Consider the following 18,785-nt stretch of genomic DNA (forward strand, 5'->3'; position numbering starts at 1 on the left):
CTGAGCAGGGGGACAAGCCCCCCTGCACCCCCTATACCCCCCTACTTAAATATACCAACTCCGAGAATGCACTTCAGTGCAGAAAGGGAAAATTTCCCATTCTGCACGTGAAAAGCCATTGACTTTCACCTTCGACCTTTCCGATGTTCGATCATATGATGTCGACCATCTATGATTCGAACATCGGAACAGTCGCTCTTCTAATATAGACCCTATAAAAGCATTGGTAAATATTTGATATAAGGTATATGACAATCATTTAATATTTAGAGAAATTTTAGACAGTTTGTAGAGAAGTTAAAGGTAAGTTAGTCTAATACAAATAGGAATTGTAATATGAAGTGAGGGAAAAACAGGCTTATGGTATATTTAGTGAGAAAGTCAAGGAAGAGAATTAGATAGCAATAATGAAGTAAGTAAAGAAGGGAGAGTAAGGAAGTATAAGGAAAGTAAAAGTACTTGTTCACATTTATTGATATAGTTTTTCCTGGCTTTGAGCAAGAACGGAGCCAGATTTTAGCTAGGGAGTCTTGCAGAGTGGTTTTGAAAAATGGGAGGGAGTGTATAGACCTGATGGATACAGTTAAGAAGTTGTAGGCCTCAGCAACCTTGTACAAGTACAGACAATGCCAAGCAGATTTGCTAGGTTTGTAGACAGGCAGGAGTTTTTGGTTGTGTAGAATGCTTTTTAGTGCTGGACAGGCAGATGGATGCTGGATAATTTTAAAGGTGTTAAGAAGTTGTGTATATGTTAGTTGAGGTGGCAGTTCTATCCAACTTAGGCTTTTCAGTCCTGTACAGTGGTGGGTTCTGAAAGGGGTATGTGCTGCAAATTTAGCAGCATTGTTATAGCATTATTCAGGTTTTAATTTTAGTGAAGTCCAGAGGTTAGTAAGGATGGGAGCACCATAAAGAAGAGTAGGGAGGAGATAATTAGTGGCAAGCGTAGTTTTAGTTGCTTCGGTAAGAAACTTTTGGCTATGTAAAGCATCCCTAGTTTATGAGTTTTACATACGCAATTTTGTATATTCAGGTCAAATGTAAGATTATCATTCACTGTCACCCCTAATAGTTTGCTATGAGAAGTGACTTCAGTGGTTGTATTATCAAGAGAGAGGACTTTAAATTTAGTTTTTTCATGAGAGAGGGATTTGGGGAAAAATGTAGTCGTTTGGTCTTTTTTGGGTTTAGCATGAGTTGTAAGTTATGAAGCCATGTTTCAGTGCCTGTTAAAGCTTCCTGAATAGTTTTTTAGAGGAGTACCATGTTGTCAGATGTGCCAATGAGAGTGGAATCGTCTGTGTGTTGTATTAGGGTGGCCTGTTGTGTGAAAGTATAGAGGGTGTTGGTGAAAATATTAAAGAGGAGGGGACCAAGGATAGAGCCTTGTGGTGCACCAGTGGTGAATGGGAGGTAAAGAGAGTGTGTGGAGTGCCACTTTACTGACTGATAACTGTTGGAAAGGTAGCTTTTGTAACACAGAAGGGTGACCTGAGAGAGACCTAATGAGGACATTTGAAGTAGAAGTTTGCTGTGACAAACTGTCTCAAAGGCTTTAGATAAGTCTAGAAATAAGGAAGAGACTAGTTTTCCATTATCTCTAACTTTGACAGTATCTGCATAAGTTAGAAGGGCGGTGCTAATGCTATGGGAAGGACTGAAGCCATGTGGTGTAGAAGTTAGGACTTTTTCTGCAGGAGATAGTCTAATGGTTGTTTTTGAATATATTTTTCAAGTATTTTGGTGAATGGAGCTAAGATTGCTGTAGGTCTAAAGTTGTTAAAGTTTGCTGAATTTCCTCCTTTGTGCAGAGGGATAATGTGTGACATTTTCCAGAGAGAGGGAATGTGGGATTCCTAAATTGACCTTTTTATAAGGATTGAGACAGGATAGGCAATGCTATTGGATCCTGTTTTTAGTTTCTCACGTGGAAGGTCATCAGCTGAAGAAGAGCATGGTTTGAGTCTGTTTAAGAGTAGTTTTATAGGTTCATAGGTTCATACTAGGCTATCTGCCCGAGGGCATTTACAAGCCTAGCCCATAGTTTTGTGGCTTACGCCCCCCCCTTTAGTATGGGGAACTATACCCATTATTTTGCTGTGCCTCTGTTGAGCAGTGACACTGAGGTAATCCCTGGGGTATATCTGCAATCTCCCATCCATTGGTCAAGATTTCTCTTGAACAAGGCTAGCGAGGTGCTCTGCCTCACATATACCGGGATTTTATTCCACAGCATAGGGAGTCTTTGGGTGATGAATCTATCCCTCCAGCACGTCCTATTAATAGCCGTGTCGGTTTAAGTCTCCGCCCTTGTGGCTCTGGACGGATCTAGATTTTTGAGGTGAAGCATATTCATCAAATCTGGGTTTGACATGGCCTTGTATGTTAGGCAAAGGTCACCTCTGAGCAAGCTGATGGCGACTGAATAGAGCTGGAGTTCTTTCAGTCGGGCAGCATAGGACAGATGTTTGAGACCCTCTATCCTTTTGGTGAGGAACTTTTATGGCCTCTCCAGCTGCTGCAAGTGTCGGGTCAGATACATTCCGAATGGGGCATTGTACTCAATCATTGGTCTGATGGTGATGAGTATAGGGAGACTATGACCTCCCTTGATCTAGATGAGAATCCCTTCATGATAAGGTGGGCAATGTAGAAGGTCTTCCTAACTACTTTAGCTACATGGGTGTCGAATGACAGACTACTATCAACCTGGGTCCCCAGGTCCCTGATAACTTCTTCTGTGCTCAGTGGATTGCCACCTATTTGGTAGCTAGGGGTAACCATGTTTTTCCCGAAGGGTATGACTATGCAATTTTTGGCATTTAACTTTAGGCCATGGCTCTGGCACCAGTTATCCGTTTCTGTGAGACCCTTCTGAAGGATATCTGTGTCAGATGTGTTTTCTACTATGGCGCCCAGTTTGCAGTCATCTGCAAACTTTGTCAGCCATAACCTTCCTGTGTTTGCTTGTACTTCGGAAAAGTAGATGCCAAACAAGAGTGGGCCCAGTACTGAGCCCTGTGGTACACCACTTGTGACAGGCTTTGAGTCTGACATGGCGCCAGAAACTCTGACCCTGTGGGTTCTGTCACTCAGCCAGTTTGCAACCCATCTTGTGATGTATGGGTTAACATTTAAGCTGGTGAGTTTTTCAATGATACCCGAGTGGGGTATTGTATCGAAGGCCTTAGCCAGATCGAGTAGGCTGTATGGACTGCCTTTCCCTCATCAATGGCTTTGGTGACTGTTTCGAAAAAGTCAACCAAGTTTAGAAGGCATGATCTGCCTTTGACAAAGCCAAACTGGGATGGATCCAAAGTCTGCAAATTCCCTATGTCTTTATTTATGAGGTCCATTATGATCCTCTCCATGGCTTTGCAGATAAGGCTTGTCAAGCTAATGGGCCGGTAATTTCCAGGGTCGGTGGAGGCACCGCCTTTGTGAAGTGGGACCACAGTTGCAGTGCGCCACTCCTGGAGTGCGTATCCAGAGGTAAGACTATGATTAAACAGCTGTCCTAGCTGTGGGTTTAATTCCTCGTTGAGTTCGTGGAGCACACAGCCGGGGACACCATCAGGTCCCATGGATGCTGTGTTTTTTGCTTTGGAGAGAGCATCTATACAGGATGTGGGCACAGGTTTGAAGGTGAAAGTAGATGTGGTGATACGTGGCTGTGGGGCATGGTTGGGATTAGATGTTTAGGAATCCTTGGTTAGATATGCTATACTATCTATAAAATAAAAGTAAAAGTATTTGTTCACATTTATTGATATAGTTTTTCCTGGCTTTGAGCAAGAACGGAGCCAGATTTTAGCTAGGGAGTCTTTTAGAGTGGTTTTGAAAAATGGGAGGGAGTGTATAGACCTGATGGATACAGTTAAGAAGTTCTAGGCCTTAGCAACCTTGTACAAGTACAGACAATGCCCAGCAGATTTGCTAGGTTTGTAGACAGGCAGGAGTTTTTGGTTGTGTAGAATGCTTTTTAGTGCTGGACAGGCAGATGGTTGCTGGATAATTTTAAAGGTGTTAAGAAGTTGTGTATATGTTAGTTGAGGTGGCAGTTCTATCCAGTTTAGGCTTTTCAGTCCTGTACAGTGGTGGGTTCTGAAAGGGGTATGTGCTGCAAATTTAGCAGCATTGTTTATAGCATTATTCAGGTTTTAATTTTAGTGAAGTCCAGAGGTTAGTAAGGATGGGAGCACCATAAAGAAGAGTAGGGAGGAGATAATTAGTGGCAAGTGTAGTTTTAGTTGCATCGGTAAGAAACTTTTGGCTATGTAAAGCATCCCTAGTTTGAGTTTTACATATGCAATTTTGTATATTCAGGTCAAATGTAAGATTATCATTCACTGTCACCCCTAATAGTTTGCTATGAGAAGTGACTTCAGTGGTTGTATTATCAAGAGAGAGGACTTTAAATTTAGTTTTTTCATGAGAGAGGGATTTGGGGAAAAATGTAGTAGTTTGGTCTTTTTTGGGTTTAGCATGAGTTGTAAGTTATGAAGCCATGTTTCAGTGCCTGTTAAAGCTTCTTGAATAGTTTTTTATAGGAGTACTATGTTGTCAGATGTGCAAATGACAGTGGAGTCATCTGTGTATTGTATTAAGGTGGCCTGTTCTGTAAAAGTATAGAGGGTGTTGGTGAATATGTTAAAGAGAAGGGGACCAAGGACAGAGTCTTGTGGTACACCAGTGGTGAATTGGAGGTAAAGAGAGAGTGTGGAGTGTCATTTTACTGACTGATAACTATTGGACAGGTAGCTTTTGAAACACAGAAGGGTGACCTGAGAGAGACCTAATGAGGACATTTGAAGTAGAAGTTTGCTGTGACAAACTGTCTCAAAGGCTTTAGATAAGTCTAGAAATAAGGAAGAGACTAGTTTTCCATTATCTCTAGCTTTGACAGTATCTGCATAAGTTAGAAGGGCAGTGCTAATGCTATGGGAAGGACTGGAGTGATGTGGTGTAGGAGTTAGGACTTTTTCTGCAGGAGATAGTCTAACAGTTGTTTTTGAATATATTTTTCAAGTATTTTGGTGAATGGAGCTGAAATTGCTGTAGGTCTAAAGTTGTTAAAGTTTGTTGAATTTCCTCCTTTGTGCAGAGGGATAATGTGTGACATTTTCCAGAGAGAGGGAATGTGGGATTCTGAAATTGACCTTTTTATAAGGATTGAGACAGGATAGGCAATGCTATTGGGTTCTGTTTTTAGTTTCTCACTTGGAAGGTCATCAGCTGAAGAAGAGCATGGTTTGAGTCTGTTTAAGAGTAGTTTTATACTGGATGTGGGCACAGGTTTGAAGGTGAAAGTAGATGTGGTGATACGTGGCTGTGGGGCATGGTTGGGATTAGATGTTTAGGAATCCTTGGTTAGATATGTTATACTATCTATAAAATAAAAGTTGAACTGTGTTGCAATTTTGAGTGGTGAGTTATCAGGAGAGGGGTTTGGGTTGAATTTTTGACTGGAATGTAAGATTTTTTTAATGTATATCCAAAATTGTTTAGGGTTGTGTTTAGTATTATTCTGAAAGTTATTGTAGTATAGTTTTTTGTCTTCATTTATTTGCTTTTTAGTGTGATTGCAAAACATTCTGAAGTTTTCAAGATTTTGAGGTGTTTTATAGTTTTGTCATTCTTTCCATGCTTTTTCTCTATCCTGCATTAGCAGTCTACTCTTTTAGTTTAGCCAAATTGCACTATTTGCTTTCAGTCTTTTCCTTCTACGAGGTGCAAGGCTGATTAGGATATTTAGAAAAGTTGTATTAAATTGAATTACAGCATCGTCTAAGGGGAAGATTTTTAGGAAGTTCCAGTTAATAGATGATAGTGTAGTAATGAACATTTCTAGGTTAGCCATGGAAAGGTTACATGTTGTTTTAAAAATATTCCGTTTAACTGGATGTGTGAGATGTCTAGTCATATAGATTGGGAGATGATCACTGAGAGAGTCTGACTGTGTAAACTTGGAAAAACAGATACACAAACTGCCACTTCAAACAAGGAAAATAGACCCACTCCGACAACAGGAACCACAAACTTCAGTATACTCTTGAGCACTTTATTGACGACAGTTTACCTAGGTTTCGTCTTTATTTCACAGACCTCTTCAGAACAACTATCACATTAAAAACACTTCTTTAAATACCCACCCACTCTCAATCAACACATCCAGTTAGTTAATTTTCACAATTCAATCAAATATTAACTAATTTAAAATAATTAAATTCCCTAAATACATAAAATATAACTAAATACACTCACTAACTTCATACATATAATTACAATAATATATAAATATAAAAAATTCTCATTTCATATAACTTTAAATTCCTATGAACACATCAAAATACTTCTAAAAATGTACATGAATGTACATGAATAAATACTAACCAATAATTAGCCTAAATATGTTTTAATTTTAATATAGGAGCTATATTTATATTTTCATTAATACCCGGGAGAGTGGTGGCATCCAACATCAATTGCCATTTAATTTCACAGATATCTAAATGTACATCAAGGATGCCACCTTGATTGTCCTTTTTAATTTGTTGTATAACACAAAACTTAAATTCATGCCCCGGATATTGCCCTATATGTCTCGCTAATGCATTGGTGTTCTTCATATGCTTAATGTCTAAAACATGTTCACTTATTCTCTCTCGTATACTTCTACATGTTTTTCCTATATAAAGTGCGGTACATTGACCACATTTTGCTAAGTAAACTACATTCGTACTGTAACAGTCAAAGTGCCCTTGGATGTTAATAGGCACCTCTGTTACAGTAATTTTATCCCCAGTAGTTAAAACATATCTACATACACTGCATCTTCCACATTTAAAATGTCCTTTTTCGACTTGTGCCACTACTATTATACTGGCTGCCCATTACCAATAATTTTTTAAAAAAACTTATCCTTTCTAAATACATTTTTTGGGGGCTTCCCTAATTTTCCACATACATTACTATCTAATTTTAATAATCTCCAATTTTTCTGTATAATATCCACTATATATTCTGTATCATAATTATATGTAGTTATAAAATATAACTGCTCTTTTGTCTCCTTTTTACCCTTTTGTATACTGTTTGTTGGTGTAATTGTTCCCATAGTCTCATGGGTATTCGTTTTTAATATAGCCACATAATTACCATTATTTCTTTTATATATAATTTCATCCTTAATAGACTCGCATAATAAAACGGGATAACCCCTTCTAATAAACATATTCTTTATAAATTCTAACTCCTCAATGAATTCTTGATATTCCTTTACCATCCTGGCTGCTCTAACCATTTGACCATTTACTATTGCTTTTTTTTGGTGTCTAATTACTGTAACAGAGGTGCCTATTAACATCCAAGGGCACTTTGACAGTTACAGTAAGAAGAATGTAGTTTACTTAACAAAATGTGGTCAATGTACCGCATTTTATATAGGAAAAACATATAGAAGTATATGAGAGAGAATAAGTGAACATGTTTTAGACATTAAGCATATGAAGAACACCAATGCATTAGCGAGACATATAGGGCAATATCCGGGGCATGAATTTAAGTTTTGTGTTATACAACAAATTAAAAAGGACAATCAAGGTGGCATCCTTGATGTACATTTAGATATTTGTGAAATGAAATGGCAATTGAGGTTGGATGCCACCACTTTCCCAGGTATTAATGAAAATATTAGTATAGCCCCTATATTAAAATGAAAACATATTTTAGGCTAATTATTGGCTAGTATTTATTCATGTACATTCATGTACATTTTTAGAAGTATTTTGATGTGTTCATAGGAATTTAAAGTTATATGAAATGAGAATTTTTTATATTTATGTATTATTGTAATTATATGTATGAAGTTAGTGAGTGTATTTAGTTATATTTTATGTATTTAGAGAATTTAATTATTTTAAATGAGTTAATATTTGATTGCAATGTGAAAATTAACTAATTGGATGTGTTGATTGAGAGTGGGTGGGTATTTAAAGAAGTGTGTTTGATGTGATAGTTGTTCTGAAGAAGTCTGTGAAATAAAGACGAAACCTAGATAAACTGTTGTCAATAGAGTCTGACTGTGTATCTGTGGTGGAGTATTTGCCAGGGTCTGATGCTGGGCTCCAGACTAATAGAGAATTTGATGTCTTTCTATAATGTATGGGGCTGTTAATTAGTTGTGTGAAACCATATAAGTTCATGCTAGATGTAGGGGAGTTAGATTTTGTCCAACCAATTGACATTCACAATACCTAGTAATTTTTTTCTGTAAAAGTTATGAATATCCAATATAGGATCTCTTCTAGTATAGCTGTATTGTTGCCAGGAGGGATATAAAGGACAGTAATACATATTTGTTTAATTACTTTGGTAACTGATATTGTTTCTGCCACATTTCTATAATTTTGTTCTGTGTGCTGTCCTGTTTGTGAGTCTTCTCTCTTCTGCAACTGTCCTTTATTCCTTTCTCACAAAAGTACAGAATCAGTAGTAAGGAATTTGGGCACCCAGGTTGATAGCAACTTGACTTTTGACCACTATGTTGCTAATGTTGTACGGAAAGCTTTCTACGTGGCCCACCTCATAAGTAAGGGTATCTCATCCAGGGACATAGAGGTGATAAAAATCCCTGTATTCTTCCCTTATAAGGCCAATTATTGAGTACAACATCCCCTTTGGCATGTACCTCACAAAGCGCATACAGCAGCTGGAGAGACCACAGAGGTTCCTCCCCAGGAGAATCCAGAGCGTCAAACACCTACTCTACACAGATAAGCTAAACGCCTTGTCCCACTACTCAGTTTCATACAGACTCCTCAGAAGTGACCTCTGTCTGGCATACAAAGCAATTTCAGACCCCGCCTTGATGGGACAGATTTGCTTCCCAGAGACTGGCCCATCTGAGGAATAGACTCCCTCTCCACATTAAGCAGAGTACCTTATATCCCTTTTTAAGCGCAACCTGGATAACGGGATGGGAAACAGAAAATACACTCCTGGGATTCCACCTGTGTCCCTGCTGGACAGGGCTGTGGGTGCTGACTTGTCTAAACATGGGCTAAACTCTTGGCTAGGCTTATAAGGGCCTCAGGGCCAATATCCTAGCAACCTGTTATGATCCTATGCCAACTGCTGTTTACCTCCACTTAATTATTTCCATGATGGTATATTCCCTCTTTTCCTTCTTCCACCAAGACCCCCTTTTTTTTCTAAGCATCCACAAACCTGTTTCTCCTGCCAGTTATTTCCCTGTCATTAAATATCTAGAATTTGTGTAAGGCCTTGACTCTCCAGCCCTTATACTGCTGTCATTTAGTGAACTGATATACAACTGTCTGTTTTTACTTAGAACTATATCTGCCTCTAATGATCTGTTTTAGAAAATGTTTTTTTTTATTTACTGATGACTGAATGCCCACTAACATTGCAGTGTTACCAACTACTGGCACTGCGGGCTGCCATTCTGACAGCCCTTATCAAACTGATTTAATAATCTATCATACATTACTGTTTATTTGGGTCCTAAATGTAAACTTTTCTTAAATAGCAGCTTGTACAATTAATTACAGTAAATAATGTTCTGAAGGTATAGCCACCCAGAAACTGAAACTGTACCTTAATTATCTTAATTTGTACAGTACCAATGCCCTTGCATCAGTCTTGATTATTAACATCGTTTTGGAGTTTATTACAAATCAGCCTAGTCTGAGGTTGGTACATGGAGGCTTCCATACTTGGTGATTTTGGTTTAAAGCCAGGCTGTCATCTTCCCCTAGTGCAGTCGTTTCCCTGCTGTAGGACCCAGCAAGGTCACTGATGTGTTGTTAGATCACTGAGCTGAAGTTGCAGTACTCTGAAATGTTTGCATTCTTTCTGTGTTGCTGGAGTGTCAGTGTTCTACTGCCTTTGTGAATTTGAAAGCATTGCCCTAATTAGAGTTGTTAAGGCTGTAAATGTCAAATGCTGCTTACCCTCCCCTAGTCATTGATTTTCAGTCTACCTCTGAAATAACAGATGAAATGGCATCTAGTAGAAAGAAACAGCAGCTGAGATTTCATACAATGAGACTGGTATGCAGAGACTAAAAGCTCAGGAGCAAGCAGGAGACAGAGCCTGGAATTAGTTTTTATTAATTTGTCCTGATGTTGGGCTAAATGAAATAAAACACTAACAAATCAACGTTAACAGTATTACAACTTTTTGTTGGTGGGCTGTATTAACTACAGATGTTCTTCATCTCACATTGCTGCAGTCCTTACTTATGGGTAGCATCAGGGTATAAAGGCGCATGACCGACGTCATTTCCTCAGTCTTACCTTAGTGGGGAACCATTCGTTTGTTCTGAGAATCTAGGCGACACAGCATTCTGACAGCAAAATTAGCAGGATCCTTACATTGCTAAATAACATCGTGTGATATACATTCTACATCATGACAGTTGGAGGAACACAATCTCATTAAGAATAAAGAAAAGAGAAGTTCTTGCTGTCTTGCAAACAGACAACCACAGTTATGTAGGCAGAAGGGTCTCCAACATATGTCTTATTCTGCCAGACTAAAGAAACTTCAGCTCTATTCAGTAGCATACCGCCTGCTCAGAGGTGATCTCTGCCACAAGGCCATGTCCAATCAGGATCTGATGGACATGCTCCACCTCAAAAAATCCAAATCCATCAGGACCACGAAAGCTAAAGACTTAAACCTCGGCACAAGTATGAATAGGACATGCTGGAGGCTTCCCATGCTTTGGAACAGGATCCCAGTTCGTATTTAGGCAGAGCCCTCACTGACTCTCTTCAAGAGAAATCTTGATGAGTGGATGGGAGATCATAAGTTTACCCAGGGTCACATCTGTGTCACTGCTAGACAGGGGCACAGTAAACTAATTCTATTATATAAGGGGACCTTCATTGTGTCACTACTAGACAGAGGCACAGTATTCTAGATTTATTCTGTACATTTTTGTACCATTTCATGGGGTGGCAAAAGCCACATCACTATGGCTAGGCTTACAAATGCCCCAGGGCAGATAGCCTAGTACTATACTATGAAACTATGAAACTATAAGTAACTCCACTTGCATAAATGGAAGCACATACAATATTTTAAAACATTTATTTATTTTGCTTTTGCATGTTGCCTTTACTTTTTTTTGGAGATTCAGTAAGTGAACTGAAGTGAGTCTAGAAGTTCTGTATCCATATCCAGTCTGTAGACTACTCTTTGCATAGTGTCAAGAGTTTGAGTCCAGAAATATATCAAACATTATCTCATACTTAGACCTACTGGAAACACACACCATCCAACTAGATAATTTATTTTAGTACCCATCTATAGACTGGAAAACCAATACTGCCTCAAACGTGCAGGCACAAAGATTCCTGGACTTTGTTAATACAAACACCCTCAACTAGGTTGCCTGTGAACATGTTACGGCAGTATAGATTTTTTAAGACCAAGTAATGATTTATCATTTGCTCAGTTTTTAGTCTTATTACTGAAGTTAAGTAGCTGTTTTGAAGTCACTGCTACAAGAAAGAAAGGTTAAAAGGAGTATCAGTATTATTTTTTTTTTAATGTGCAGATATTAAAATGTCCACTGAAGGGCAGAGAGTTGATGACAGCCCCAGTACCAGTGGAGGTAGTTCTGATGGAGACCAGCGTGAAGCTGTTCAGCAGGAACCAGAGAGAGAACAGGTTCAGCCCAAGAAAAAAGAGGCAAAAATTTCAAGCAAGACTGCAGCCAAACTGTCAACTAGTGCTAAAAGGTGAGTAATTAGTAATATAACCAGAGTCAGAGCTGCTGCACATTATTAAGCCTGAGCATACTTGAAAGTAGCTTAAATTGTAAGGCTTCATTGTATCAGCACTGCATTGGAGTCATCTGCATGCTGGTTTTAGCACAATGTGAAGCGAGAGGCACTTTTAATTGACTGACATTCTGTGTCACTGTTAAATCCTAAAGAAAGTTTATTTACATTGGTCTTGCTCTGATCAACGATCATGGAATGTTTGCAGCTTAGCAAATGGAATTATTTTTGCCAGGTACATAAGTTATTGACATGTCTTTTTTTGGTAGGCTGTGCTGATAATGTCTTTAAATTAATGTTGCTCTTTGTATTTATTGTAGTATACATCCGACCTAATGTGTCAAAGAAAAATTTGCTTTAGTTTTTAACTTACTGGTTGACAAATGTATGGATGGCAAAGATTTGGCAAGGATCATTGTTACAGTAATTTTGGGGTGTTTCGTTGCCAGATAGGAACAATGTATTCATTTTAATGTATAATTTAATTCATGTTTACATCTTAAGATACTGTGAACAGCCTTAGGAGAACTTCAAGAGACAAGCTGCCATAGTTTGTACAGCAGGAAATATAGTCTGTAAAGATAATGACTTTTATTTTTCTCACTCATTATTCCTTTGTATTTGGGACATAAACAGTGGTAGATAAAGTACTTATGTCTTGTAATGTTTTTAAATTGATTCTCTTAAACAATTGCTTACCATTTATTAAATCACAATGCCTTTCTTTTGAAATTGGAATAAAATAATAAAAGATTAGCTTTCATTTAGTGTATACATGTTTATTGTTTTTAATTAAAAGTATTTAAGGAATGGTTTCAAACTGAAATGAATGTATTTCTTCTTATTGAAAACATGATAGTAAGTATGTGGTTCTCTTGAGATGTGTTAAAACTGTATGCGTTTCGCAGGATTTCTATTTAGTACCAGAATAAAATGAGAGTGAAATAACAGTAACTAGTTAAAATGAAAAAGCAGCAAACCAAAGAACAGGAAGGAACTGGACCACAAAACCTATAAGCTTTCGTTCATTTAATAAAGCACCACAAACGTCATCAGAATAAATACAAAAACTTGAAACCACCCTGTAAATACTCGCCATGTGCAAAAAATCATCCAGTGACAAAATGCTTCAAATAAATTATTTAAATAGCCACTGTGATGTCATGAAAATTTAAAAATACACTACAAATTTTTTAACATTACATATGTATAAAAACATGAAAATGTATGTATATAATAGTCAACAATAACAAACTACTACACAGTGTTTCATCAAATAAAGCCCATTTTGTGAACAGCTTGGCTCACTACATCAAAGCCTTTGTAACTGAAGAAGACACTTGATGTTAATAGTTTCATTTAGTCCTGGGGGTTAGTCTGCTCTTAAAGCTATCTGCCATTTAGTTTCCATACATTCTAATAAGGCTTTAAAATTACCCACCAAAGGACCACAAACTACTTTGTCTAAAACAAAGAATGTAAATTTCTTAAAATTGTTACATAATAAAACATGCCGTGCCAGTGCATTATTCCTGTCTTTGTTTCTCACTGCCAACACATGCTCATAAATCCTTCTACTTAGTGACCTGATGGTCTTGCCAACATAAAAACTGATACAAGAATTACATACTGCGAGGTAAACAGTGCCCACAGAATCACATGTAAACCTGTCCTTTGCCCATATAACTTTCTTGAAATATTTCAACTCAACATAACCTGAATTGGCTATGTGTCTACATTGCCTGCAATGACCACAAGCAAAAGTCCCAACAGGGTCTTTGAACCCTGAGGTGTTCGAATGAAGTTCAGGCCACACACAAGAAAGAACAAGGGAAGAAAGGGAACAACAGGAACAGAAACAACAAAAAGAGAACTTAAATTTTTGCATAGATGTTTTAAATTTGGCTGATGTTAACTTAACAGATGACACCTATAAGGTGTTACAATGTGGCTTTACATTTATTCCTTCCAACAAAGTGAATGTAGTAAATTTGTTTGTGGATTTTAAGTTATACTTAAGAAAGTTGAATTTGAAGTTCATTTTTGATGGTTTGTCTACTTCTGTTTTACCCAAAGAACAATGTAAATGTAGAAGTGCTTATAATCCTGCCTTATGCTCTTCCTTTTTGGTACACTGTGTGAACAGCATTTCAGGGACATTAGTAGATGGTCCCACAGTACTAATAATCTTACTCTGGGAGAGAGGAAAGCATTAATTGACTTAGCTACTAACAAGAATTGGGCAGTAATGAAGGCAGATAAGGGTGGGGCCCTAGTCATTATGCATACTGTAGACTATGAAAATGTGATGCTGCAACTTTTGAGTGACCATAGAAACTAAAAACAGGTCAATATAGATGAAGTTTTACTGTGTTTCAAGCGTATTGACACTTTATTATTTGATTTATTTTGTCAAGGTAATATTGGACACCCAGTATATATGTTCTTACAGGTTAAACATCCAAAGTTAGCATTTCTCTTTGGTATTCCTAAACTCCACAAATGCAGACGCGCCCCCCTCTTTTAGATCCATAGTGTCGGCAGCATACTCTAAGACTGAACCAATTTCTATTTGGTTAGATAAAATTTTGAACCCTATTGTTCAACATTCAAGATTTTATTTAAAAGATTCATGGCATCTATTAGAGTTGTTATGTGAATTTAATTTGGAAAATTTGATATGTCAGCCATATTTTTTGTAACACTTGATGTCACTTCCCTTTATACAAGTATAGATCAAGAAGTTGGAATTGATTTATTTAGGGAATATTTGACTGGTTATACTGACTTTGACAATGTTAAGATCAACACTTTGTGTGCTTTGATGGAATTGATTTTGGAAAGCAATTTTTTTAAGTTTGGAACTAGTATTTTTCAGCAAATCTCTGGTGTGGCCATGGGTTCTAGAGTGGCTCCCTCTTTTGCTAATCTGGTTATAGCTATGTGGGAGATGAAATTTCCTGTGACACATCCTTTGGCTAAGAACATTTTATTTTACAGGCGTTGATTGTTTTTTTTTTTTTTTGTGGCAAGGGAACTTTGACAATTTCCAGTTATTCTTGCAAGACCTGAATAGTTCCACCAGTTTTTTGAACTTTACCTTGGGAGGGTTTGGGAAAACAATAGATTTCCTGGATATTCATTTGGAACTACTTGATGGCAGTTTTAGGTTCAATAGTTGTATCCAGATTATATCTACCTTTGTCAGTCAATACCTGCACAGGGACAGTCTTCACCCCCAACATAACAAAAGAGGGGTTGTCAAGGTACAACTTATAAGGTTGAGCCGTTTGACTAGTGAAGATTCTGTCTTTGTTGGTGAGGTTAACAAACTGACTGGATTTTTTACAGCCAGGAGATATATTTTGCTTTGGTTGCATAACATTGTTGCTGAAGTTATAACTCTCAGAGACAGTTTAGCTAGCCCCATTTTGAGAGGCAATTTCAGTGTAGCAAGTAGGGTGAATCAAAACAACAAGGTGTTTGAGATTGTCTTCCCATTGCCCATTTCAAATGGAATTGACATTATTAGGCGTATTATTAAGGAAAATTGGAAGGTGTTGCTTGGACATTCTGAATTGGTGAAAGTCCTGGATAATGAACCTTTGTTCACTTATAAAAAAGTATGTAACATAAGAAGTATACTTGAAGGTACTTCTAAGACATCACACAATGGGGTCAAAGACCCTGTTGGGACTTTTGCTTGTGGTCATTTCAGGCAATGTAGATACATAGCCAATTCAGGTTCTGTTGAGTTGAAACATTTCAAGAAAGCTATTTGGGCAAAGGACAGGTCTACATGTGATTCTGTGGGCATTGTTTATCTCACAGTATGTAATTCTTGTACCAGTTTTTAAGTTGGCAAGACCATCAAGTCACTAAGTAGAAGGTTTTATGAACATGTGTTGGCAGTGAAAAACAAAAACAGGGATAATGCACTGGCACGACATGTTTTATTATGTAACAATTTTAAGAAATTTACATTCTTTGTTTTAGACAAAGTAGTTTGTGGTCCTTTGGTAGGTAATTTTAAAGCCTTATTAGAATGTAGGGAAACTAAATGGCAGATAGCTTTAAGAGCAGACTACCTCCCAGGACTAAATGAAACTATTAACATTGTGTTTTCTTCAGTTACAAAGGCTTTGATGTAGTGAGCCAAGCTTTTCACAAAATGGGCTTTATTTGATGAAACACTGTGTGGTAGTTTGTTATTGTTGAATATTATATATATACATTTTCATGTTTTTATACATATGTAATGTTAAAAAATGTGTAGTGTATTTTTAAATTTTCATGACATCACAGTGGCTATTTAAATAATTTATTCGAAGCATTTTGTCATTGGATGATTTTTTTTGCACATGACAAGTATTTAAAGGGTAGTTTCAAGTTTTTGTATTTATTCTAATGAAGTTTGTGGTGTTTTATTAAATGAATGAAAGCTTATAAGTTTTGTGGTCCAGTTCCTTCCTGGTCTTTGGTTTGCTGCTTTTTCATTTTTACTTTGTTCTTTGGAGTTGTTTAGCAGTTTTATTAACAGTAACTAGTTATTACAAACCCAGAAAAAATAAATAAATATAGTGAATATTGAAGTTCAAAACTGGAGTTGTTTAGCAGTTTTATTAACAGTAACTAGTTATTACAAATCCAGAAATATAAATAAATATAGTGAATATTGAAGTTCAAAACTGGGAAGGTATGTATCTGGTTATAGTTAGAAAAATTAAATTGAAATGTTATTCAGTGATTTCACAAGGACTGTATAGGCTAACAATAGTGTTAACATTCTTTCAAATAAAAATAAAATAAAAGATGTAAAAATAATAGATGCTGATATTAACAATATCATATATCATTTTAAGTTTAATTTTGAAAAATAATATTGTTCAAATAAAGATGAGGGGAATCAAATGATTGTAGAGAAATTGTATTGTTCAAATAAAGATGAGGGGAATCAAATGGACGTTGAAAATGTTTTAAATAGAAATAATAATAAACTCTAGCAAATTGAGATTTTAAAGAAAATGATAGAGCTAGGTTTGCTGAACAAATTAAAATAAAAAGTAGTAAAGATTGTACGGACCTGGGTGTGAATGATATTCTGCCTGAAATGCATAAATTATCTGATAAAATCATTAATATTTTGCACTTTTGTGTAAGAGTGTGTAATAATAAATTAATCATAACGAAGTTCCATTTTCCTGGAAATATTCTTTAACTTTTCCCTTTTAAAGGGGGATTAAACATCTTCTTCTTCTTCTTTATGAATTTTTTTCCCTGTTGTATTTTGATCACAAATTACGTTTGTCTACATTATATTGAAAGTATGGTACAGCTGATGATTAATGAAACAAGTCAAGCTTTACACCGAATATTTAAGTTCAATATAACATAAACAATTGTAGCAATTTTGGATCCATTCATTTAAAAAATAACAGTAAGAGTTAAACATAGGGAAAGTATTTAATTCAATTGAGTATATTTATTTTAAGCATTAAGGAAATTTAATGTTCCTAAAGGAATTATTAAAATAACTAAAGAGCTATAAGTCAGTAGTGCTTTTGAACTTATACTTCTGGAATTTCCTTTCTGTTGCAGTTCAGATTATCAAAAGTACATCCTTTTTACAATAACTAACATTAATTATTATACTAATTGTATTGCTAACACAATCAATGCTTTTGGTTGTTCGTCTAATTTAAAATTCAACATTTCTGAAACTAAAAGTCAGTCAATCCAAATATTAATGCAACCATTACAACATAATTTATTTATAATTAGAATACCAAAAAAGTGTCTAAGATCACGTCCCTTTGATTAAGTTAGATCATTAAATTAAGTTATGAAAATATCCTTAAAAATATTAATGAAAATCTGTTCAGTTGGTTACAGGTTTTGTTTGAAGGTATACTATTTAGTAAATTATGTTTTTTACCAAAAATGTTGTATGCATTTCTGACTTATTCCATTATTTCCAATAAGCTCAACAAGTTATGTCTTAGGCAAATATATACATTGTTGATAATCAGGGACCTGGGGACCCAGGTTGACAGTGGTCTTTCTTTTGACACTCACATTGCTAAAGTGGTTAGAAAAACCTTCTACATTGCCCACCTGATCATGAAGGGATTCACATCCAGATCAAGTGAGGTCATTGTTCCCCTGTACTCTTCACTTATCAGACCAATGATCGAGTACAATGCCCCATTCGGGATGTATCTCACCCGACACCTGCAGCAATTGGAGAGACCCCAAAAGTTCCTCACCAAAAGGATAAAGGGACTCCAAAATCTGTCATATGCTGCCAGCCTGAAGAAACTCCAGCTCTATTCAGTCGCATACCATCTGCTCAGAGGTGACCTGTGCCTGACATACAAGGCCATGTCCAACCCGGAATTAATGGACATGCTCCACCTCAAAAATCCAAATCTACCAGATCCACTAGAGCAAGCGACTTAAACCTTAGCACGGATATAAATAGGACATGCTGGAGGGATAGATTTGTCACCCAGAGACTCCCTATGTTGTGGAATAAAATCCTGGTCCATGTGAGGCAGAGCACCTCGCTGGCTCTGTTCAAGAGAAATCTTGACCGGTGGATGGGAGATCGTAGGTTTACCCCGGGAATCATCTCTGTGTCACTGCTGGACAGAGGCACAACAAACTAATGGGCACAGTATTTTTTAACATAAGGGGTGGCGTAAGCCACAAAAACTCTGGGCTAGGCTTATAAATGCCTTAGGGCAGATAGCCTAGTATAAACCTATGAACCTATGAACTTTCTGTGGTTCCCTAATACACCCAGAATTGGGCTGCAGTTATTCATACAGGTTGGAAAATTGAGGTATTGACTTTCTTGATATTGAGATGTATTTATTAACTTCAATAATTATTTTTTTTTTTTGGGGGGACATTGTTTCTAACTTAGCTTGGAAAAATATATTTGGCATTATCTAAGAATAAAAAATGAAC

The 18,785-nt window shown here is 36.7% G+C and overlaps 1 protein-coding gene across 1 annotated transcript in view; it reads left to right on the forward strand.

Annotated features, from left to right (window-relative positions):
* The window catches only part of LOC122798145 (ubiquitin-conjugating enzyme E2 E2), a 2,036,734-nt gene that overhangs the window by 409,741 nt on the left and 1,608,208 nt on the right, over nucleotides 1–18,785 (forward strand). The window contains exon 2 of the mRNA XM_044066864.1: nucleotides 11,588–11,771. Coding sequence (XP_043922799.1) covers nucleotides 11,596–11,771 — 176 coding nt within the window. The 5' untranslated portion in view covers nucleotides 11,588–11,595. The remainder of the gene's footprint in view (nucleotides 1–11,587; nucleotides 11,772–18,785) is intronic.

The sequence above is a fragment of the Protopterus annectens genome, chromosome 3.part1 (assembly GCF_019279795.1).
Source record: "Protopterus annectens isolate FY-2018-M chromosome 3.part1, PAN1.0, whole genome shotgun sequence".
In the NCBI taxonomy this organism is placed as follows: Eukaryota; Metazoa; Chordata; order Ceratodontiformes; family Protopteridae; genus Protopterus; species Protopterus annectens.